Below are 23,040 nucleotides of genomic sequence, written 5' to 3' on the forward strand. Positions count from 1 at the left end.
GTTAGCTCCGTGCAACGGGCTCAATCAGGCAGGTCGGCCAGGGCGTAATACTAATAGTAGTGTCGCCGTGCGGCACAGCAGTCCACTGAAGTTTGGAACGCTGCGCCTACGAGCCACATATTGCGACGCTCCAGCGGGGTCCTTACCAGGGCATTTCCCAATCAAGTGCAACCTCGACACTGGCTTGCACCGCTAGCATGTCCCGAGGCGGGACAGGCCACGAGGGGAGGAGGGTTGCAGTGCAGCTCCGTGCCGCTGGATGATCGCGAAGAGCCCCTCAAACGGACTTATCCGGATGTGCGGGTTTGCGACGGCGATGTCGCGGCTGCTGCTTTCTTCTCCGTCTTTTGTTATTTCGCTCTTGGACTCCAATCGCGATCCCTCCACCATCGCGACCATTGGCTCATCGCTGCCGTCCCAATTGACGCACGCACTGCTGCGCTCAGTAAACTCTCGGCCGTGCGACGCGACCCAGGACGCGTCAACCGCACCAGCTCAGAAGATCTCCAATTTCCGACAGCAGCTATGGGTAAACGGAGCAAAAACCACCCGCCGCGGGCCTACCACGACGGCCTGATCCCGGCCACGCACGACACTTACCAAAGCTACCCGGAGGTGGTTCCCGATGACTACGACCAAGTCAAGCACGAGAAGAGCTATCCGGAGCTCGCCCCGCCGCCAGATGCCGACTCAAAGCAGCAGCAGCAGCAGCAACAGCAACTAGCCCCGGACGACCAACATTCCACCATCCTCCCCGCATCAAGCGCCCATAGCGCACATCACCCGCACCAAGAGCAGCAGCAGCAGGAGCAGCAGCAAAGCCAGCTCTCGGGTTCCGGCGCGGGGGCCTTGCCGCTGTCGATCACTCCAGTGATCCCGGCGCTGCACCCGCTGCCGCGGACGTCGGGGGTGCACTCGCTGCGGCAGGCGTGGAGCGAGCTGGACGAGAGCGACGGCGACGACGACCGGCGGGGCTCGCTCCGGTACCAAGAGGACCGCCCGGCGTTGTGGAAGCGCCCGATCCTCTGGGTGGTGGTCGTCATGACGGCCGTCATCGTCGCGCTGGCGGGGATCCTCGGCGGGGTGGCCAGCGGGCGGATCGAGACTGCCCTAGGTTCCAGCGGCAAGACCAGGTCCGTGGTTCTCGCTTGTTCTTTATTTCTTTTTTTTCCTCCTCTCTGCTCTCTCTCTCTCTCTCTCCCTCCCCTGCGCTGGAATGGCTGGAAGGCGACTGACGGAGAAGTCTTACATCTAGCAGCGGCGGTTCGGCGAGCTCGACGCCGTCAGTGATGGATCCCACGTGCCCCAGCGCAAACAACCTCAACTACACATCCACCGCCGCGTCAATGCCCAAGACGTTCCGCATACAGTGCGGCTCCAACTATCCGGACGGGGACGGCGACCTTGGACGGCTCGACGATCCGGTGGATAATCTTGCAGGCTGCTTGGACGCGTGCGCGAAGGACAAGCGATGTGTCGGTGCGGTGTTCTCACCGGGGAGCCCCGCGTCGTGTTGGCTGAAGGAGTTCCTCGGGGTGGTCGACAAGGAAGGGGAGGCTACGGAGATGGTTAGTGGAGTGCTCTGGCAGTAGCCTCGTCTGACCCGTGATTATCCTCCTTTTGTATTGGTTATGTGCAATTCGGTTGCGGCTAGGGGGGTTGGGGTCCGGAGGCGTTGAGCAGGCGGCGGGTTGTGTTTTATGTTTTGAGATACCATAAGTCGGACCCCCCATATACCGACCACCCCCATTTTCCGACCGCTTGGCAAACCCACACCGCTTCCTCAACCCAACCACTTCAACTTACCACAACTCTACCAATTCCATACCAAACAAGCTCATCTTTTGAATATATATTCGTTAGCTTACAATGGCTTATACTAAGCAGGATTTACAGGATGCGATTATACAATACCAACAGGGTATTCGGTCATAACGAAGTATCTACAAGGAATTCGGTATTCTAAGGATAACTTTCTACGACCGCCTCCATGGCTCTTAACCACATTCAATTGCTTCCGAACCACGGCAATCTCTTAGCCGGGTACAAGAAGAACGACTTACCGAGTAGGTTTTGATCTAGGCTACCCTAGGTATCCTACTAACGTATACGCAAATTAGGGAGTTCGCTAGCTATATCCTCTAGGTATAAGGAGCAAGCTATATAATAGTTAGAAAAGGCTAGTTAGCTCGGTTTCTTCGTAGGAACCCTATTCTTAGAACCTAACGAGCCTATAAGATAGATTTAGTTTATATTAATGGCACTACTAACTTAGTTATACGTAGTTAATGGCTATAGCTAAGCATCCTAGCCATTAAGGGCATCTTACTAGCCAACCGTTAGAATATGGACAAATATAGTATTATAGAAGGGCAGGGAACTAACAGTCTAGTAATTAGAAGTGCCTAAACGCGTACAATTTAGTATAAAGCTCCTAGTTTATGTACCTAGACTTCATTCCTTGAGTATATCTCTATAATAGGAATATCCCTCCCCCTAGTTGTCATCTTTAAGGGCAAGAGTCTTTAATAATAGTAGTTTTCTATCGACAAAATAGAACTAAAGGACTAAAGGTTTATAGCAATAGAGATAGGCTAGACTAATCGAACTATTATAGTCAAATGGCTCTAAGAAGTCTTTATTCCTTTTAGCTAGCTAGAGGATAGTTCCTAGTAACGACTTCTAATACTAGATAGCTATAATAGCTATATAACTAATGACTTTATATAGCTATATTATAAGAATAATATCTAGTTACTCTTTTTACTATTATATACCTCCTATGTCCTCTAGCCATTAGATCTATTAGTCTTTTCCCCCCTAAAGCACACTTACTAGAAGCTCCTTAATAATATAATATCCTAGGTAGAATTATCTATCTTAGGTAAATAGACAATAATCAGGTGTATCGTCAAGGCTCGGAAAGAGGCTATTATAGCCTAGAATATCAAGGCAGGATAGAAGGCATCTAGGTTATAGCTAGTTAATATGGTAAAACCCCTAATAAGTAGACTCCTATTAGAAAATTCGAACAACCCGACCAATCCTAACGAATAGCTAGCTTCTATACAGACTCTAGAACCTGTTTAACACTCCTAGCCTTCGAAAGGAGCCGTTAACCTAATTTTCAGTACACTATAGAGGAAGTCAGACTTACGTAGTCAGCTGACCAACCTATCTACCAAGACTTAGTACCCCTCTATATATAGGCTCCTATTTAGGAAGGTTAAGAAAGCTTTCGACCAGAAGGACTTTAAGTTAGCTTAGTTACAATAGAAAAACGAAGCTCTGAAGGCACAGTTAGAAGCAGCCCGGCCGTCGAAGAGGAAGAGGGTAATAGTAGATCTAAACGAGCAGTTTGCGATGATTGAATAGATCTACCAGGCCTAGATGGAAGCCGGCCGTATAGAGGACCCTACTGCCGAAGAGAGTGGCTTAGAAAGTGTAGAATCAACGGCTTCCTGTATTGTAGTTGGTTGAACAGGTCTATAATATATGTGGTTAAAGAAGATAGGTAGTTGTAGGTGCCAAGGTTTGCCAAGCGGTCGGAAAATGGGGGTGGTCGGTATATGGGGGGTCCGACTTACTTGTGTGGGCTTATTGACTTCGGGGTTTATGTACATATATTATGGGGTTTATGTATAATATATGTATATACGAGTCCGGCACTGTATTGATTAATTATCACGTCATGGAACCATTGTTTTAATTCACACAGTATTGGGACTTGCTTGAGGAGAGCGAGACGAATCATCATTCGTAATGTACACCAACCTGGAATCACCGAGGCGGACACCCCTGTGCGGCGCTCTCAGGCCTTGACGTGGAATTTTGGGAACCTGGAAGGGCAACGCCTCATACCATGGAGCAAGACGCCTGTGCTGCAAGACTCGAGCCCAGTTGGTTGGCGAGGTGGCAGTGCTGGAATTCCTCTAAGTAATTTAATCCCAAGCTCAGCGAAAGACGGGGGAAAAGACTTGAGGTCTTGCGGGTTGAGCATGGTTGATAACATCGTGAGTTCATTGCTATGGGAGATGCTGCTGGAAAACACCGTTGATTAAACCGGATGTCGAAGGGCTGAGGCATGTTTACGCATCAAACTCTCGATCTTTGAGAGAGCATGAGTGAACGCTCCGCAGAACAGCCTAATAATGATTAATACTGTAACCGAGGAGGCAGAGTTGGCCGATGTCTAATTATCTATCATGTAGGTAATCTTGTAATCAAGGTGCGAAGTTCGGTTGAGCGTTTTATCGATCTCTCTCTGTACCTAAATGAATATCCACCCCGTGCCTCCCTCTGGCGGGTTCACAACCACCTCGCTCTGTGCAGGGCTGGCTCGCCTCCACTCTACCATAATTATCTAGGTATTGTCTAAAAAAACCTCTCTACATCTGTCGATAAGTCCCATTCATCGAGTCCCATGCCTCTATCATTTCTTAGTGTCTCTCACAAACTTGGTGTGCCTCCCCGAAGCGACCACGGCGCCCCTCTCTCCGCGAGCGTCCACCTTGAAGATGCGGACCTCGGTAAAGGCCAGGTTGGAGCCGACGCGCTCCACGCGGCCCTCGATCTCGATCTCGTCGCCGAGCCGGGCCGACGACAGGTACGAGATGTTGATGTCGACGCTCACGCCGGTGGCGGCGCGTAGGTCCCAGGCTGCAATGGCGAGCCCGCCGGCCCAGTCGACCAGCGTGGCGGAGACGGACCCGTGGATGCCGCCGGCCGAGTTGAGATGCTGGGCGTCGAGCCGCAAGCGGGCCGTGAAGAGCCCCTTGCGTGCATGCGTGAAGCGCACCAGCGGCTTGTCGGCCGGCGTGCCGAGGAGAAAGGCGTAGATGGGCGACGCCGCGCAGCGCGTCGCATGGTAATGCTCGACGTGCGCCAAGATGGAAGGGTCAGAGTCGGATCGGGTGGCCGCGGCGGCGGCCGCGGCAGCCGGTGCTTGAGCTTCTGCTGCCGGCGCAGGAGTAGGGGCGACTTGGTCTTGAGTGGCCATGTTCTCTGGCTATATGCTCGGCTAGGTGCTTCCCTTGTGCTTCAGGTTCGGGTCAAGTGTTGCCGTGCTTCGTCGCAGCCGCTGATTCGGCGATATCGGCGATGGTTGGTTCTATCAGTCGACCGTTCGCAATTGTGCCCACTTTTCTCCACGTTCAAAACCGAAGTACGGATTACCAAATCTACATTCATGTATTTGCAGGAGAATCCAAGCTGTGGAGCTCGCAGATAATGGCTTTTAGGAAGGAAACCACCTTGATTCTTTCTATTTTGGTAAGTGTTTTTCTCTCCCACAACGCGACTTCCAAGTCGTTCATAGAGCAAAAGCCCCGCGCTAACTTCATCGCTCCTCTGTGCCGCTTTACCCCCCACGCTACCCCGACGCGCGTCGTTCTCATTACCCGCCCATGCTTAAGACCTTGTTCAACTAATTTAACTACCAACGACCAACGTTCAATACCAACCACCTATTCAAATGACTCATTACGTGAATCCCTGATGACTCTCAGACATACCAACTAGTTATGAAGTACTATTGTTCTCTCTCTTGAGACATCTTTTCGTGATTTCTTTGACCTTTCTGAGAATAGGAGTCCGGCAAACGCTAATTAATGATCTCTCTTTGTTTTTAGGGTGCATTCGTCAAACTCCTAGCAGCAATCCAGGTATGGGTAGCCGCGGCTAATCTCCGAGCGACGGCTCGCAGGCAACTCAGGACGAGAAGCCGCCGAGAGATCTATTCCTCGTTGGCTTGCGGGCCAACAACACCAGTTTCCCCCACAATCCGACCAAGATCGACAAGCCCTTCCGGAAGTACATGGTCAGCCACGGAAGCGAGAATGTCTACTCCGCAAGGGTGAAGTTTGGCCTCCGATCGTCCCCTCAGAGATGGGGACAAGAACCCATCTTTTGCGTTCAGCGCTTCGGGAGGACTGAGACAAAGCTGCCCGACGGCCGCATTGTGTACATTGTCGGCGAGCATGAAGACTCCTACGACCCCGATTTCTACATCTACAATGACGTCGTCGTCGTCCATAAAGCCGGAAGCAATGCAGGGGGTGAAAGCGCGGCCACAGGGGCAGTTGACGATTCTGACCGGGACTCGGACTCGATCTCGGACTCTGAGTTGCCTGATTATCTGCCAAAGCGCAGAGAAGAAGAGTTGGCCGACAATCTCATGGGCGCGACATTGGCGGCTGGTGCGGATCCGGCCGACATCGACATATACGGCTACCCAACCGACGTGTTCCCGGGGACCGACTTCCACACGGCGACGTACGTCAGAGAGGAGGGAAGCAACGGGAAGGAATACATCTACATCATCGGTGGCCTGGGCTACATTACCAGCCCGCACCGTGCAGCAACGATGACCCACCGCCTGGACCTGCAGGACCACACCATCCAGCGCATCGAGACGACCGGAGAAGCCCCTCCGCCACTGGCCGGGTCCAAGACAGAGCAGAAGGCACAGCTGCATGGGGACCGCATTGTGTACACAGTAGGTTCGGACACTTATGTTTTGTCTCTTGCGGATATGCGATGGTCGAGAGACCAGGCACATGCGGAAAGTCCTGCTGTGGGTTGACAATTCGTAGGGGTGTCACGGGGTACTGATCGTTGGCTCGCTTCATGCAACAATGCGAAGCTGGGATGTTTCGACAGCATCTAATTGAACGGCGACACTGGGGTTTCGAAGGTGTTTGGAAATCAAACGAGAAGAGAGGTACACTCTGCTGGAGGCGCGAGCAAGCGGACAGGGCGAAGATCAAGTCTGACTGGAAGCTCGGAAACCAGCAAACCCGGTTCGGCGTGTGAAACAAGAGAACACCTGGAGCCAGTTGGCTGCTTCTTGTCCGCTCGCTGCAAGCGCGGAGGGTACAAGAGATGAAGTTTCGGTAATTTCTGAAATGGCACACCAATTCCACGACACGGACCATAGCAATGGAAGTCCAAACAAACATCATCACATCTACCTCGGATCGTAAACACACGCCGTTATATAGCAGGCTTAAACTTGAAAGCTAGCAACGGAGCCCGTCCCACGTCGTCGTCATTGCTACCCACTCTTCCAACTCGATGTGCTCGGCATATGAGATATAATTATCATGAGTAAGGGAATTCAAGACTCGGAACTCGGCTACTTACCATTCTCTCGTATCGTTCTTACCAGATCACATTTAGCACGGAGTACATCGGCAGCTAGATATTGAGAAACCCCTTCGAACCAATAACGCCGACCCGCGAGGCGGCATTCATCACATCCATTTACCATGGCTGAGGAGTACCATGGCTGAGGAGCTCGAATCTAGCGCATTTCGCGACGGACCCGTGGTGCGTATGATGGTGCTCGAGACGGACGAGTCGCACCCGGAAACCAAGTCTCGCCGTGGCACCTTTGGCGAGATCCTCCACCACCACTTCCTCGATGCCGGCAACGCTCATGACCCCCCTCTGGGCATCGAAACCGACACCCGATACGTCATCTCGGAGAAGGCTGGGTCGATGCCCAAGTTCCAAGATTTCAAGAACTGTCACGCGCTCTTGATCACCGGCACCACGTACAGCGCCGGCGGCAACGACCCCTGGATCTTAGAGCTGCTCGCTCTCCTGAAAGGTGGCTCCCCTGGAAGGAACAAGAGAATAAAATAAAAAAGAATCAAAAAATGGGATAGAACCCTTCAGCTAACATAGCCTCGGAGCTCTGGCTGCACCACCCACGGATGTGCTTCTCGGGCGTATGCTTCGGCCACCAACTCCCATGCCGCCTACTCGGATCCGAGATCGCGTCGGCGGCGCCTACCAGTTGTTGAGTAATATCATATTTTCAGATAGATCGGCACGCGACATATCAAGCACTACCACGAGAACAATTCCACTGTTCATCCTACCCGCAAGAGATCGGTGGCATCCGAGCTGATTCTCAATTATGAGAACCTCCACACCGACTGAGCTCGGCCTCATCTCTCACAAATGCTCAGGTTCGCTCTCACGCTCATCATCCCCTCAGCCTGCGCTTGAACCCCCTTAATACCTCTCCTCTCCTCTCCTGCCTACCCCAGACTTGAACCCCGGAATCGCGAAGTCATAGCTCGCTCCACCAGTGCGCCCCATGATACGCATCCAACAATGCAACGCATGCCCATCGGCCGCAAGCTCAAGAGGCGTGATGGCTCCAACGACATTCCATTGGCGCGAACTGATCCTTCAGCCCCTCCGCGAAGTCCTGAATCCCACCTTGATTGACACCATCCAGACTCCGCAACTGGGAAAAACAGTCACCCACCACGACCGGCGATGCCCCGCGCGCGCTAAGCATGATCACTCACTGCCCGGCGCGGCCGCCCTCAGAAGGTCTCGGCATATTTTTCTTTGCTAAGTTTCGCGAGCATGAGACCCGAAAGCAGAACGGTAGAGGAAAACCAAGGGAAAAATTAGGAAAAAAATAAAAGAAGGGACCAGGCTAGCAGCCTAGAATCAGGAGAGGAGTACTCGGTAGTGGGATGCCCCTCGTTGGATGGAGCGGGAGCTGGAGAACGCGGAGAAGCGGCACGCGGTTCGAGGGGGGAGGCGGCAGGGATCCACAATCTCTCGGGCTTGCTGCAGCACGCTACGGCACGCTACGGCACGCTACAGCACGCTACAGCACGCTAACCTATCGGCCCGCCGCGCACATCATGTACTGTACATACATAGAAGAGAGAGGGGTCAACCTCCCCATGCGGGCACGTGTTGCTTCTTGGTAACCACTGTATGTATGTATGTACATACATACACTTGGTACACAGACCTACCAGTTACCAAGAGCCTGGATAGTTCACCGGGGCGGAGGGCGGGAACTGCGGGATGATGTGGTGCGCTAGTGCGGATTGCGGATCGTGAACACCCTGATAACACCCCTTTTTCCCCTCCCTTCTCCCGACGGGATCATCAGGTCGGCAGGGCAATGGAGGTGGATTCGGACCACTTCTTTAAGTGAAACAGGACGTTCAAGAACGGTCCCAGTCGACACCTTGAAGACCTTTGGCGTCTCGGTGCTCTTCCCCAGTGTACAAAACCTCCTTCGGCCCCTTGAACTTCTTCCTGTTCGGTAGCTTCTCTCCCACTCCCCTAGACCGTGACGGCGACCCGAGCCCGACCGTGATAGCAGTGACTTGAACAAAGGCCGGACACCAACAGACACCCCCTCCGACGAGTCAGGATTCGGGCCCCAACTCCCCTCCCCCCGAGTTCCGTTCTATAATATCCCACCTCCCCATCCATACGCGCGCGCGCGCACACACACACACACACACACAGATATACATATACGACAGCCGCCATGGGTTCCAACTCCGACGACATCACCGTCGACAATGTCGAGATCATTGGCTTCGAGGTCATCGACCTCCGCTTCCCGACCAGCCTAGACGGCGTCGGCTCCGACGCCATGCATGTCGGCACCAACGGCTCCCACCCGTACGTCCGCCTCAAGACCAACCACCCAGACCTCGTCGGAGAGGGCATCGTAAGCCGAAACCCCAGTACACCCGCGTCTTCCCCCCCCCCCCCCTCCTCTTAGCCCCCCGGCAGCATGAGGAAAAACGTGAATCGTGATGTTTTTATACGAGAGACAAAACAAATTCAAAAACACAAAACTAAACAAAATCATTTTTAAAAAAAAAACAAACAAAAACAGGCCTTTAGCAACGGCCGCGGCAGCGAGCTGATCACGCTGGCACTCGACGTCTTCGCGCGGCGCGTGGTGGGCAAGACGATGGAGCGGCTGACGCGCGACATGGGCAAGACGTGGCGGTACATGGTGTCGGACTCGCAGTACCGGTGGGTCGGCCCCGAGAAGTCGGTGACGCACCTGGCGGTGGCGGGGGTGCTCAACGCCGTGTGGGATCTCTGGGGCAAGATCGTGGGCAAGCCGGTGTGGCGGATCGTGTGCGACATGACGCCCGAGGAGCTGGTGCGCTGCATCGACTTCCGCTACATCACCGACGTGCTCACCCCGGACGAGGCCGTCGCCATGCTCCGGCGCACCCAGGAGGGCAAGGAGGCCCGGCTGCAGGAGGCCCTCGCCAACCGGGCCGTTCCCGCCTACACGACGAGCCCCGGCTGGCTGGCCTTCGGCGGCGACAAGATGCGCGAGGTCCTGCAGGAGACCATCAGGCAGGGCTTCACCGTCTTCAAGTTCAAGGTCGGCACCAGCGTCGAGGCCGACCGCGACCGACTGCGCGCCGTCAGAGAGGTTCTGGGTTATGACAACGGGTATCAGATTATGATCGATGCCAACCAGGTGAGTTGTGATCCTCGAGAGCTTTGAAGAGAGAAAAGAAAGAAAGAAAGAAAGAAAGAAGAAGAAGAAGAAGAAGAAGAAGAAGAAGAAGAAAGGCTGACAAAGACTAGGTCTGGAGCGTGCCGGAGGCGATCGAGTACATGAAGCAACTGGTCGAGTTCAAACCCGTATTTATCGAAGGTAAGTACTTCGATTACCCTGTCTTGTTTCCGTTATGATGTTATTTTATGATCCTTTTCTTTGCCCCCCCCCCCCCTTTTTTTTTTTTCAATTCTCTCTTTTCTTCTTTGTTTACCGGACCCGATCTGATCTGACATTCTCTTCCCCTCCCCTCCCTTTTTCAGAACCGACAAATCCCGACGACGTCCTCGGCCACGCGGCCATCCGCAAGGCCCTTAAGCCCTACGGGGTGGGCGTGGCCACGGGCGAGGCGGCGCAGAACCGCGTGACCTTCAAGCAGCTCTTCCAGGCCGAGGCGACCGACGTGGCGCAGATCGACGCGGTCCGGCTCGGCAGCGTCAACGAGTGCCTCGCCGTCATGCTCATGGCGCTCAAGTTTAACGTCCCCTGCGTGCCGCACAACGGGGCCATGGGCCTGACCGAGCTGACGTCGCACCTGAGCCTGATCGACTACGTCGCCGTCAGCGGCAAGAAGTCCATGCTCGAGTTCGCCGATAGCCACCGCGAGAACCTGCGCCACCCGTCCCGCATCGTCGACGCCCACTACGTCACGCCGCTGGAGCCCGGCTACAGTATCGGCTACACTGACGAGGCGCTCGAGAAGTACACGTACCCCAACGGCAGCTTCTGGCGGAGCGAGATTGGGCAGCAGATCATTGCGCAGCCAACAGGTGGCGAGCTGTAGCCCCCCCGGTGCCCCCCTTTTCCTCCCCCCTTCCCCCCCCCTTTTTTTTGGTCGGTGATGGTATGATATTGGATGGTACCGCGTTACTTAAGGTACCTGTGGCGTTGTTGTGTGCACAAGTTCGGTGGTGCTATTGTTGGTGGTGGTGGTAGTGGTAGTGGTGGTGCGCAACTCTAGATGCAGACCGACAGGAGCCGTTGCTTTCTCTGCATTTCCTCGATGATGGAGAGCACCGTCTCGATGCTCGACCCGCGATAGGCCCATGGTCTCACGTTGTTGATTGCCAACGTCTGCAGTTCGTCAATGTCAGGAACCAATTGCGAAAGCGCGGGATTGCGGGATGCCAGTGTGAGAACCACGATAGCGCCTAGTGAACTGGTGACGTAAAAGTCAGCTACGGCTACGATTGCATCGAGGGAAAACAGGAGAGGGAGGTTTCCCTTACGACAGAGAAAATGTCCATGTGTACTGGCTCTGCTTGCGTAGGATCTCGGTCGTGTTGTGGAGGTAAGCCCGGCAGCTCTCGATACACACGCTGGCCTTCTCCAGGACGGTCGAGTTTGACACCTGCTGCAGGTTGTTTGTCACGATGTAGAGGACAAAGGGGCGGTGGATGATGTGTCTAGCCGCGTAGTACCGGATCCGCAAGACCCTCTTTCGGTCACTCCCTGTAGGTTCCGTCCCGAGCGAAGGCCGAGAGGGCTCGGGAATGGATTCGTACCATGAGTTGAGCTGTCGGTGGAGCTCCTCGCATACCGAAGTGATGGACGCGATCTCGGCCGCCGAAAGGTCGTCGGCGGCAGTGAGCGAGGTAGAAGACAGCGAGAGGACGTTCTGCTTCCTTGGGTACAAGGTATGGTGCACGCGATTGAGCAGGCGGCGAATGGATATCTCGGCCAGGTAGGCGGTCGACTGCGCCGAGTCAACGCCGTCGAAGCTCGGAAGGCTTGTCTGATCAATGAGCTGCTGGAGACCGCTCTGCGGGAGCTCGAGCTCGGCCAAGCGGTCGCACTCGACGAGGAAGCAGGACCAGAAGATGCGGAGGATGATCTCCTTGGCAGCAGGGTCCGCAGCTCGGGCGGACAGCCTATGTTATATGCTTCGGCGTCAGCCATGAATCCAAACAGCGAGTTCGTCGCACCTCTCTGGGGAATCCTAACCGGCAGAGTTTGAATTGCAGGAGCGAAGAGGCGGAATATATCAAGCGCCAGCTCTGCAGAGGACGGATGATGTAGGCGAAATACACACTGGCCAGCACCAGGGCTTGCGGCAGCAGCAGGCTGTAGTTTACATCCCATGAAGACATGGATAACAAGAGCGGCAGCGCGGATTCCATGTAGGACATCCCTGGTGGTGACGTCTGGAAGCCCTGGGCACCAGGAGGGGCGAGCGAGGCGGCGCCCAGGGCGAAGACTACAAGGCACAGCACCGATTCGATGCTCCATGGCTGGGAATAGTAATTTTCGTGAAAGGCACGATAAATCCGGGAGAAATCGGCCTTGTCCAGAATGGGATGATACTGGTACACCTGCGTAAAAAAGGCCGAGACAAGGCAGTCAAGGACGTCCTTGTCCAGCTCGGCCGCGCTTAAGGGTTTGACGGGCGAAGTGGGATGCACGGGCGCCTCGGGAGGAAACGAGTTCCGGGATTCGAGCATGAAGAACAGGTCGGCCGGGTACTCGCCGATGAGCTGCTTCGTGGCAGGCAGGCGAAGCAGGTAGTTGGAGGACGTCTTGTGGCCGACGGGGATGGTCAAGGGCGCGAGCTCCGCGTCGGCGACGGAGCTCGGGTCCGGCTGCGAGTCGATGGGCAGCGGCAAGGCCCACTGCTGTGAGGACCCGGCGCCGGCCAAGTCGTGGGACAGGATCCGGGCGGCCTGCAGGGTGGACGCCTGGCTCGCCGGGGATGTGGCCGCTAGGGCGCCGGCGGCCGACTGCGAGGCGATGGTGTGGATCCCCGAGGCGAGAGCGGCGATGCCCGACAGGTGGTGCTGCAGCATCGTCTCAATCTCCTGCAGCCGCCCGATGATTTCGCGGCTGCCCCCGCTCGAGTCGATGCGCTGCGACGGCGTGTCATCGTAGTGGCAGTCGACGTCGGCCTCGATGCAGCTTCGGCACGATGGTCGACCGGCATCGCACCGGCGCTTCCTTTGCTTTCGTCAGCGGCTAAGTTCCGCCGTCTCGGTTACACTAAGGGTCTGATCCATGTGGGATACCTGTGGCGACAGTACGTGCAGGCTAGTGCGACTCGGCGCCGTTGGAAGCTCATCGCGAGGAGGAGAATGCGAAGCTGCTCTTGCAGTGAGCGGCCCGCTTGCCCCGCGCGGTGCCTACAACTAGGGCGGGAGGAACCGAGAAGTGGGAAAGTGTGGGTTCTGGATTCGTTGCTCCACAGAGGGGGATGGGCGCTAAAAACAACTTGCGCACCCACCGCGGAATAGGGGAGAAGCACCCGACCCTGGTCCCCTTCCCTACCCTATCCGGCCATATCCTCAGGCATGGTTAACCAGGTTTCACCCGATCCTCAATTTCTACTTCCCTGGTCGCACCCTTTTTTTTTGATTTTCTCTCGACACGAGCATTCAATCTCAGGTGAGCATGATTTACCGTTAGGAAGGAGCACAGCTCCTAATACTCGTCTCTCTCTCTGTTTGTGGCTGTGCGGAGCTATTTTTCCAGAATATCACCATATCAATTTCGATAATAACGTTCCCTCGGCCAAAAGCCGTCGCTCATTCTCCCTTCCAGAATCAGATGATTGAAAAGCGGATCAGGCCCCTTGCAAAAATCAGGCGTCCTTCACCCAACACCAGTCGATCACGTCCTCAAGCCTCCTTGCTGACACCCTGGTGCTGAGCCGCGGCAGCGTTGTCGAGAGCCTGCTTGTCCAGAACGCGCGTCCCGGCCTCCTCTGCCGCGCCCTCATCGATACGACGAGCCTCGGCGTCGATGAACGCCTGCGGCCGACGGCGCTGCGTCAGTTCGCGCTTGTGGAACACAAACGGCCCGGGATTGACATGAAAATCTCGTCCATGTCTTCGAGCGTGCGCCGCGAGGTCTCCGGGTACAGAAAGTACACGACGGGGAAGTAGGCCCAGCAGATGACGGCAAAGATGAGGTAGAATCCCCACTTGAGGTTGTCGACGCCCACCTTGGTGAACTGCGTCACGATGAAGCCACCCATCCAGTTGGTCGCCGTCGCCGCCGCCGCGCCCCGAGTGCGCCACCTGAGCGAGTTCACCTCCGAGTTGTACACCCAGGGCACCTTGGCAAAGCTGGTGCCGTAGAAGAAGTAGTAGAGGAAAAACATGGCCGTCGTAGCGTTGCCCATCTATATATGCCAGTCAACAGGCAGCTGGGAACCAGAGCTTAGACTCTCGAGTCCTTACCTGTTTTTTGTCCGCTTGCCCGGCCTGCCCAGCTCGAAGGCACATGGCCGCGACGAGATAGCAGGCACCCATGGTGCTGGCACCGTAGAGCATCATCCTGCAGTAGCCGAGTCAGCCATTGCTTCACGCAAGGTGAAAAGGGAGAAGTATAATAAATAACCGAATAACAAGATGGGGGACAACTCACTTTCTCCGCCCGAACCGGTCAATAATCAGGATGCAGCACAGGGCGGCGCCAAGGTAGATGGTGCCATTCACTCCCGTCATCAACCGCGACATCTGCTCGTCGAAGCCGACGCTTTGCTGCAGCAGGGTTGGCAGATAGTACCCCAGCGCGTTGACGCCCGAGAACTGCTGCATGAACTGTGTGCCGCACGACAGGAGCAGCCGGCGCAGGTTCTGCTGCCTGTCTCTGAACCGGATGACGTCGCTGAACGGCGGCCGGTCCTTGCGCTCGTGCTGCAGCGCTGTGCGGATCGAGAGGTACTCGGCCGTCACCTTGTCGTCGTGAATGGTCGCGTCCTTCCCTTCAAGCCGGGCGATCACCGCGAGGGCCTCACCGTGCCGGTTCCGCAGGAGCAGCCAACGGGGCGACTCGGGGACGAACAGGAGGGCGACGGACACGACCGCGGGGAAGATGAGCTGGAAGCCAAGCGGGAAGCGCCACTGCAGAGCGCCGCCCGAGAAGTAGAGACCGTAGTTCATCCAGTTGGAGAGACAGAAGGCCGCCGTGTTGCACACGCTCTGCACCACGACCAACTTGCCGCGAACTGCCGGGCGGGAGCACTCGGCTTGGTAGACGGGACACGTGGAGGAGGTGAGGCCTGGGAGAATGAGAGGTCAGCAAACATCGGGGCACGCCACGCGAGGCCCAGCAGGTACTCGGGAATAACCTACCCATGCCAAACCCGTTGATCACGCGGCCAATTATCATCTGCGGCAGGTGCCACGCCACGATCTGGAGGATAGCGCCGACGACATTGCAGAGGAGGCCGAGGGCGATCGTCTTTTTGCGGCCGAGCTTGTCGCCGAGGGTGAAGGCGAAGATGGCTCCGCAAAAAGCGCCAAGCTGTCATGTAATACAAAATACAACGTCGCTTTCATCAGCTCGCGTCTCGCTCTGCTTCTCTCTGCTGGGGAGGCACCATACCGAGAAGCAGCTGGAGGTGATGCCAGGGATGTTGGCTTTGTTGGTCTCGGGAAACCAGTGCTTGAAGTCGGATGAGATCAACACGCCCGAGAAGACGCCCTGATCATATCCAAACCATGCCATGGAGGTCGCGTTGACAACGGTGATGCAGGCGATCAGCCAGTTGCCCCTCAGGCCATCAAAGAAGCCCATCTTGATTGCTATGGCCGGTACTGCCACAAACGAGATAGGGACGAACGCACGGCTTCGGACTCTGAAAAATGAATTGAGAAGCAGGAGAAGGAGGAGAGGGCGCGTTCATATAGGCCTGACTGACTAGAGAGTCGAAACCAAATGCGGCAGGAAACCGAGTCTGACTGATCAAGCGCGTCGACGGCTCTGTTGGTCTTCGCATCTGACGGCGCGACCACTAGCTCCCCTCGTGTCCGTGATGCCGATTCCCAGAGCTCACTAACACTACGCGCTATCCGGAGACCGGTCCAGCTTCGGTTGGTGAGCCTCGTGGAGCGGTGGAGTTTGGGAGAATGGCTCTCCCCATGGGGAAGCGGGAGCTATGTGGGCCGGCGGATGCATTAGTGTAGTGTGTGTTTATCCAGTCTTCTTGTGCACAGCATATGTTGCATTATTAGTTAGGCCGTCTTGTGAATAACCTGGTGAATTGAGAGCCCCCAACACCCCTGTCCAGAGATAACGTTAGCGCCGGGTAGCTATGTCCCGTGCGGGTGTAGGCGGGTGTAGGCGGCAGCGCTTCCGCCACCGAAACCGGTTCCCTGTTTCGGCGCGGGGAAGCGGCACAGTTTGACCGTTGAACGGATTACGAGGGAGGGAGTGTTCCCAAAGTCGGCTTTTTGATTAACTAAGCTCCGCGGCCATGAACGAACGGCAGTGGCTCTCATTTGTGCTCGAGGCGTCGCAGCCCAGAGGGCACAACGGTGGTGAAGTTTGGGTACCAGCAAAATTGACCATTTATTGCTAGTAGAAGAACGAGATTGATATTCCAACTGGATCCGAATCCAAACAAAAATCAACTTTGGTTTTGCGCCTTAGACGAGACATAATAGGGTAGCAGGATAACACGACAACCGCTCGCACATCATGACATCTTCACCGTATGTCAGAGGATCATTCGCTGCTCGCTCCGTCGTTATGCCCACAGAGTACTAGTAGTTACTAACTCGCTGGACAGAGAATACGTCCTCGTCACCGGTGCGACCGGCTTCATCGGTGCGCACGTTGTCGACCAGCTCCTCAGCCGGGGCATCAGGGTTCGCGGCGCGACGAGGTCGATGGCCAAAGGCGAAGCCATGATGAAGGCTCGACCGCAGTACGCCGGAAAGCTCGACTTTGTTCAGATCAGTGATTTTGACCAGATGAACAACAACGAGCAGTTGAGCATCTTTGACGAAGCCGTCAAGGGGGTGGATGGCATCATCCACACAGCGAGCGTATGGAATTGATTCCCCTCCATCCCCCGGTTCGGTTAATGACACTAACCGCCCTTGCTCGCAGCCCTTGACCTACAACACGACAAACAACGAAGCCGAGCTCATCCTCCCAGCCATCAACGGCGTCCGCGCTCTCCTCGCCGCCGCCGCCGCCGCCAACCGGGACCCCAATAACAAGCGCGCCATCCGCCGCGTCGTCCTCACCTCCTCCTTCGCCGCCGTCATGGACGCCTCCCGCAAGGCCCCGCCGTATTTCACCTACACGGCCTCGGACTGGAACCCGCTCAGCTACGCCGAGGCGGCCGACCCGTCCACCAGCGCCGTCGTCGCCTACCGCGGCAAGAAGTTCGCCGAGCTGGCCGCCTGGGACTTTGTGCGCGAGCACGGCGGCGGCGGCGGCGGGGGGTTCGACCTCGTGACTCTGTGCCCGCCCATGACGTTCGGGCCGGTCGCGCACCCCGTCGAGAGCGTGGAGCGGCTGAACGAGTCGAACGCGATGCTGTGGAAGGTGGCGAGCGGGGCGCGGCCGCTGCCGGTCGCGCGGGTGCCCTTCTGGGTGGACGTGCGCGACGTGGCCAAGGCGCACGTCGAGGCGCTCCTCCGGCCCGAGGCGGGCGGGAAGCGGTTCCTGCCGGCGGCGCCGGAGCGGTTCACGTATGCGCTCGCGGCGCGCATCGTGGAAGAGGAGTTCGAGTGGGCCAAGGGCCGGGTGTCGACGGAGGAACAGGTCGTCGACGAGAGTCACGGGGTGGATGGGGAGACGGCGGCCAGGGAGCTGGGCCTGGAGTATCGACGCTTTAGGCAGACCGTCGCCGAACTGGTGGCGCAGGCCGCCACCATGAAGGGGTCAGGGTTGACATGACCTTTCACTCTCGGCCATTGGACTAACCAAAACGGTCTGGGCCGGGATCCTGCAATCGTCAAGCTCCGTGCCTTATCAGGAACTGGCAGGCCACTGTTCAGATGACAATGGTCTTGCGCGTGTGATACCGGTCCTCAGACACGTTGGTCTTGTCAACGATTGAATGCGTCCTTCCAAGAGACGTACATCTGACCTCTTCGCTGTCCTGTTTATTGCATTAGGATTTCAGGGGGAACTAAGAAGCATGGCAGGGGGGATGGGGGGTGGAGTGTACCAAGGGTCCGGTCCCTGGCCATGAAGTCGCAATTACGGAGTGTTACTTCGTAGTGTAAGTTCAAAAAAGTAAACTCACATGTCGCCTGATAACTTCGACGACGACGTCAAGATTTGCCTGCTGCGGCGTGAGAACACGCAGTAGGCCCATCAATCCTGGCTATGTTTTCTTCAATGCCACTGGTCAAAGGAGGGGGTACGGACTGTGTTGGCAGGGGGGGTCATCGGTAGAGCAAAACTTTCAGACCACCACGACGAGTCCCGTCCTGCCTGTCCAAGCCGTCTCTTGCAACTAGTCGACCGTTGCGTTGGTGTGCCCTGCGCGCCAGGAAAAGAAAATAATGATTTTCCAGCCAGTCAGTTATCCCACGCCCTACATGTGGGCGGCTTGTTGGGCAAGTCAAGGCAGGTTCTGGTGAACGCCAAGCGTCCATAAGCAATCAGATGTCAAGTCCGCTCGACTGCGAGATCTTGAAGTAAGAGGTTGTGCCCCATGGCGATCTGCTCATGGGATAGCAATCACATGTCGGCTCTCCACGGATGTCACAACGCACTACTAGCAGGGAGGCGGACCCTTTGATACCTAATACGCCTGACGCGACAACCTCGCTTCTTATGACGGGTAGCTCGCAGTAAGTCGCTTGGTTGAAGCTGCAATGCAAGGTAATAAAGCGAGATGGCCCTTGATTTAGCATTCAAGAATCAGAAGCTATCTTGGTGTTGCATGTAATTACATCTATCGTGACAACCTAGCTGAAGACCAGTGATGCATCACCCGAGCAACCGTGCAATAATTAACTCAGTTCAGTCATCATCCGTCCAGATTCCCGTCACTCTTCGTCCTCACTGCTGTTGGGGATGTCTTGAAACAGTGATGCTCGTCGGGAAACGGTATGCGGTGAGAAGTTGAAACTGATATCGAGCCCCTCGCCTTTCTCAGCTGCTGTATGAGACAGCGCATGATGCTCCTCCACCGCGACCATTCTCAAGTCCTGTTCGTCATCACTAATAGTAATATCGAGTAGCTTTGCGGAGGCTGATGCTCTGAGCTCACCTTGGCTCATACAGTTGTGGCCATTTGTTACACTGGGTGGTGGTTCTAGGCGTATTAAGCCCCCATCGTTTGTTGATGACCCTAAACGGAGTTGGTACGCGATGTTGGGAGAAGGAGCAGCATGCCGGAGTAGAGCAACGCCAGGCGATGTCTGGGCATCCGAGAGCGCTTCCGGGGACAATGAAATACCGTCAAAAATTCTCAAAGGGTCAGGTGAGACTGAACCTGATATCTCCTCGACCAGCCAGTCCTGCGTTGTTGGTTCAGTGCCCAACTCGGCACTTTGACGGTGGTTCCATATCTGACTTCTCTGGCCCAGGGATTGGCTCTCCCCAATGACCTGCGTCGGGGGCAGACTCGAAGTAACGTCTTCGAACAGTTGCTTTGGCATGTCAGGGTTGTACACTGCCTGTTTGCTCAGGAATCGAGTACATACCAATGGCCGCTTAGGCTTTCTTTTTGTCCCGAGACGCTTGCGTGGAATGGACCTACATGAATCCTCGGTGCTCGGGGAGGTGCTATGGCTCATCTTGTTGGGAGTCATTTCCGAACCGTAGACTTTTTCTATCGTGGCGCTCTTTGAGTGGTCCCTCCTTGATGCGATAGTGAGAGGCGGAGAGAGTTGTGCAGCTGCTGCTCGCCGAGGCCCAGGTTTAGAGTGTTTGCTATTGTTACCTGTCTCTTGAGTCGGTGCGATTTTCTGTTCCATCATGGTCTTTGCTGTCTGAGACATTGTTTGGGAGGTTGAGAATATTGTATCCGGAACCTGGTCGACAAGCTCTAACTTGGGCCTCGGGCTCGTCTTAGGATCGTGTTCTTCATTTTCCGCCAGAGAGAGCGGCATGATCCTAGCCCAGTCAGTCAATTACAGCAGCCAATTTGTTGGGATCCCACGAACTCCAGGTGAGAAATCCTTGCATATTCATATCCATCCCGTTGTTGCAGATTGAGGTTGGCGTCTTCAAACTCGCCACGGCCAAAATTCCAAATTCCGATGAAAGGGTCGACAGGTTGTTCGGTAGCGTGGAACGCCAACGTCCACTGCACAGGCTCTGTTCCTGCCGTTGTCAGCAATCGATGCACCTCTGAGGTGGACAGCGGAGCAGCACTTGTCCAACGCGGCAGTTTTCTAAGATAGTCTCCCAACTGCCACAGGTCTGACTCGGTGCCTGCGACGTGTTGCATTCCAGTTCCAGTCCTCCAAATATCAAGACCGTATCTGCCGCCTTCGCCATATCTGAAAACGAAGGTGAAATACTCTAACAAGCAGTTTTCACTCCTTCGTTTGGCTTGTAGGAAGTATATCCGGAATTTGACTAGGTTCTCGGTCTCAATAAGGGGAAAGATGTCCGCCGTCTGAGAATACGCTGCGTCAGCCCAGGCATGCAAAGAGGAACGGTCGGCTCATACCATGATGCCCAGGAAGCGATCGAGACCATAATTTCTGCATTTCCGAAAGAATACCGTGTTGTTTTTGTCTCTCAGCTGTTCTATATTATAAACTTGAATTTCAGACCCAGATGTAATGATCTCTTCGAACGGGCGGGAGGCAACACCGTCGAGCGGCAACAGCTGGAAACACTCCGGGGGAAAAGCAAGCCTAGCAGCACTGAGAATCAGTTCAGCTTCCTCGACCAGGGTCTAGCTTACCTGGTGTACAGGATCTGGCTTGCCTACAAATGGAGACTTAGATGAAGCACTCACTAAGCTATACTTGGTGATGAACTCACAGCTGCACCGAAAATGACTTTGCAGCGCTCAATGTCGCGCTTGCTCTGGCAGCCCAGTTCAGACATTGGAAACACAGCCTGTGAAGAATGAGTTGAAAGAATAACACAGGACCCTGGGTGTGAAGATACGGATGTTAGGGTATTGCTCGATCTGGTGTCTTATCGTGGAGTGCGTCAATTTGAGTTGTCTGGGGCACAGGTTGTGCGGGTAACGAGATAAATCGAAATAGCCAAAGATGTTTGGTAATCTAAGCTGCGATTGCTAGGTCTTTGGGTCGTGTTTTGGAAAGAAATTGGCAAGCGCGGAAGCAGGGCCGGAATGATGCGCCAAAGAACCTGAGGCAGGAACGATAATTCCCCAGCCAAAGTGTGATGTGTTGAGTGTGAGATTATCATAGCGCCGAGGTTTTGCCTTAGGCAGTCGCGGATTCCTGTAACAAGTGGATGTCTGTTACTTCAAATTCAAAGTTCTTTGGGACTGAATCAGGAACAGAAGAAAAAGAATGTCAGAAAGGAGACAATTAACCAGGGCGGAACGTGTAATCCGTAAAACTAGGCGAGATGAGTGACTGAGGTAACAGATTATATCTAAAGGGGCTTTCTCACCCCTGCCGCAAGACGCCGACATTCAGGTATGGGATTTACTCGCTCAGGAATTCGGATACCGGACCTTGAGATCTCTTACTCGCTACGAGCACTCTTGCTGAACATCTGTAACGCAAGGCATATCCAAGTATATCTGTTTGGCTTGGCGGACGCGACTATTGGCATGAATTACGGATTAGTGTAGGCCAGAAAAACTCGAGACGGGCGAAAACTCGGACCCGCAGCCCCACGCTGAGAATGGCCCCCGGCACCAGTTAAGGTTTGGGGAGACTTTGGTACACAATTCCCAAGTACGGGTGCCATCCTTCGAAACAAGTTGGTTAGGAAGGCACGGAGTACTTCCTCTCGATTCTAGAAAAAAAAAGGAAAGGCTTCTAGAACGCAATACTTCAAAAATTCTTAGCGATCTCAACGGTTACTAAAAGGAAATGTTCATTGCATGTTTCGTTTGTTTTTGTGGCTGCAACCTGACAAACAAACTGTGCCGAGCCCATACCGTCCTGCTTCCTGCTGCCAAGTGTCCAGAGGCCTGTACATACGGAGTTACTTTAGGTACCTTATGTAGAAAGGTACGCTGTGGTATACATACCACATACAGGCAACAACGTAAGAGTGGATACCTCTTCGGAAGTGTTTGCGTTGGTGACGACCCTGGATCTCGTGCCAGGCTGATTTCACCGCGCCCTCTTGAAGTCATGACGGTAACAGTTCCCAAATTTCCTAGATATTGTGTATTCCGTTACAGCTACATCCTTGGCTCGCCGTTCAACAGGGACGACGGCGTCAACCTTCGACGTTAGTTATGAAGAAACAAGCGGCTTCGGCGTCTCGACTTCCACACGAGTTACTGTGGTAGTTCGTGTCTGATGCCGCTGGTGGCTGGTCCGCTCGGCGGGCCGGAACTTGCCCAAAAATGGAAGACCCGGACAGAAAATACTGCAGGAGAACTGGGCATTCTATGAAGACAATGTCGTGCCTCACTGATGTTTGTCTCTTGCGCACAAACCTTGTTAGGCATGGTAGGAAGTGAAGTATCAGTATTCGGCAAGCTGTAATGACAAGCCATAGTAGTTTTTCTTGTATTTGGTCTTCATGGCCCATTCCATGGTCGTTCACGGGTGTCCCATATTTGTCCAGATTGGCAGGGGCGATGGGTGGCACGGACGCTGAAAATCGAGCGGAGCCGTGCCAAGTTGGGTCTCGCCTCTCGTGCTGACTCCTGATCGAGCACACAGCGTCTCGTCACCTTACCTCAGCAAGGCAGGAGCCAACGGCTCAACTCTACTTTGTCTGCCCGCCATCTCATCACCTTTGGTCCCAATCCCCGCGTTCTGTTTGAGGCTACAGGCAGCGCGACGCGAAGAGGAACTCGCCGAACACCAGCATTT

The 23,040-nt window shown here is 55.0% G+C and overlaps 9 protein-coding genes across 9 annotated transcripts; 5 read left to right on the forward strand and 4 right to left on the reverse strand.

The window, feature by feature from the left end:
• Positions 1-344: 344 nt before the first annotated feature.
• Positions 345-1,812, forward strand: MYCTH_2306125 (uncharacterized protein). Its single transcript, XM_003663846.1, has 2 exons — positions 345-1,133; positions 1,259-1,812. Exons 1-2 carry the CDS (start codon positions 526-528, stop codon positions 1,590-1,592), a joined length of 942 nt encoding a protein of 313 aa, XP_003663894.1. The 5' UTR covers positions 345-525; the 3' UTR covers positions 1,593-1,812.
• Positions 1,813-4,175: 2,363 nt separating this feature from the next.
• MYCTH_2306127 (uncharacterized protein) lies at positions 4,176-5,267 on the reverse strand. Its single transcript, XM_003663847.1, has one exon. The coding sequence runs from the start codon at positions 4,997-4,999 to the stop codon at positions 4,433-4,435; it is 567 nt and encodes a 188-aa protein (XP_003663895.1). The 5' UTR covers positions 5,000-5,267; the 3' UTR covers positions 4,176-4,432.
• Positions 5,268-5,638: 371 nt separating this feature from the next.
• MYCTH_2306128 (uncharacterized protein) lies at positions 5,639-6,957 on the forward strand. Its single transcript, XM_003663848.1, has one exon. It carries the CDS (start codon positions 5,816-5,818, stop codon positions 6,581-6,583), a length of 768 nt encoding a protein of 255 aa, XP_003663896.1. The 5' UTR covers positions 5,639-5,815; the 3' UTR covers positions 6,584-6,957.
• Positions 6,958-7,284: 327 nt separating this feature from the next.
• On the forward strand, positions 7,285-7,947 carry MYCTH_2110936 (uncharacterized protein; the record flags this gene model as incomplete). Its single annotated transcript, XM_003663849.1, has 3 exons — positions 7,285-7,612; positions 7,681-7,733; positions 7,831-7,947. 3 exons carry the CDS (start codon positions 7,285-7,287, stop codon positions 7,945-7,947), a joined length of 498 nt encoding a protein of 165 aa, XP_003663897.1.
• A 1,369-nt stretch (positions 7,948-9,316) lies between these two features.
• MYCTH_2064932 (uncharacterized protein) lies at positions 9,317-11,144 on the forward strand (the record flags this gene model as incomplete). Its single annotated transcript, XM_003663850.1, has 4 exons — positions 9,317-9,502; positions 9,674-10,279; positions 10,390-10,459; positions 10,624-11,144. The coding sequence occupies 4 exons, from the start codon at positions 9,317-9,319 to the stop codon at positions 11,142-11,144; spliced, it is 1,383 nt and encodes a 460-aa protein (XP_003663898.1).
• A 441-nt stretch (positions 11,145-11,585) lies between these two features.
• On the reverse strand, positions 11,586-13,412 carry MYCTH_102871 (uncharacterized protein; the record flags this gene model as incomplete). The annotated part of the gene is made up of 3 exons (XM_003663851.1): positions 11,586-12,231; positions 12,305-13,291; positions 13,360-13,412. 3 exons carry the CDS (start codon positions 13,410-13,412, stop codon positions 11,586-11,588), a joined length of 1,686 nt encoding a protein of 561 aa, XP_003663899.1.
• Positions 13,413-14,196: 784 nt separating this feature from the next.
• MYCTH_2306135 (uncharacterized protein) lies at positions 14,197-16,270 on the reverse strand. The gene is made up of 4 exons (XM_003663852.1): positions 15,683-16,270; positions 15,430-15,601; positions 14,720-15,356; positions 14,197-14,629 (listed from the first exon to the last, which is right to left on the reverse strand). Exons 1-4 carry the CDS (start codon positions 15,872-15,874, stop codon positions 14,488-14,490), a joined length of 1,143 nt encoding a protein of 380 aa, XP_003663900.1. The 5' UTR covers positions 15,875-16,270; the 3' UTR covers positions 14,197-14,487.
• Positions 16,271-16,793: 523 nt separating this feature from the next.
• Positions 16,794-18,211, forward strand: MYCTH_2306136 (uncharacterized protein). Its single transcript, XM_003663853.1, has 2 exons — positions 16,794-17,127; positions 17,192-18,211. Exons 1-2 carry the CDS (start codon positions 16,969-16,971, stop codon positions 17,987-17,989), a joined length of 957 nt encoding a protein of 318 aa, XP_003663901.1. The 5' UTR covers positions 16,794-16,968; the 3' UTR covers positions 17,990-18,211.
• An 881-nt stretch (positions 18,212-19,092) lies between these two features.
• Positions 19,093-21,112, reverse strand: MYCTH_51992 (uncharacterized protein; the record flags this gene model as incomplete). The annotated part of the gene is made up of 4 exons (XM_003663854.1): positions 19,093-19,698; positions 19,753-20,164; positions 20,215-20,401; positions 21,031-21,112. The coding sequence occupies 4 exons, from the start codon at positions 21,110-21,112 to the stop codon at positions 19,093-19,095; spliced, it is 1,287 nt and encodes a 428-aa protein (XP_003663902.1).
• Positions 21,113-23,040: the final 1,928 nt, after the last annotated feature.

The sequence above is a fragment of the Thermothelomyces thermophilus genome, chromosome 4, assembly GCF_000226095.1.
Source record: "Thermothelomyces thermophilus ATCC 42464 chromosome 4, complete sequence".
Taxonomy (NCBI): domain Eukaryota; kingdom Fungi; phylum Ascomycota; class Sordariomycetes; order Sordariales; family Chaetomiaceae; genus Thermothelomyces; species Thermothelomyces thermophilus.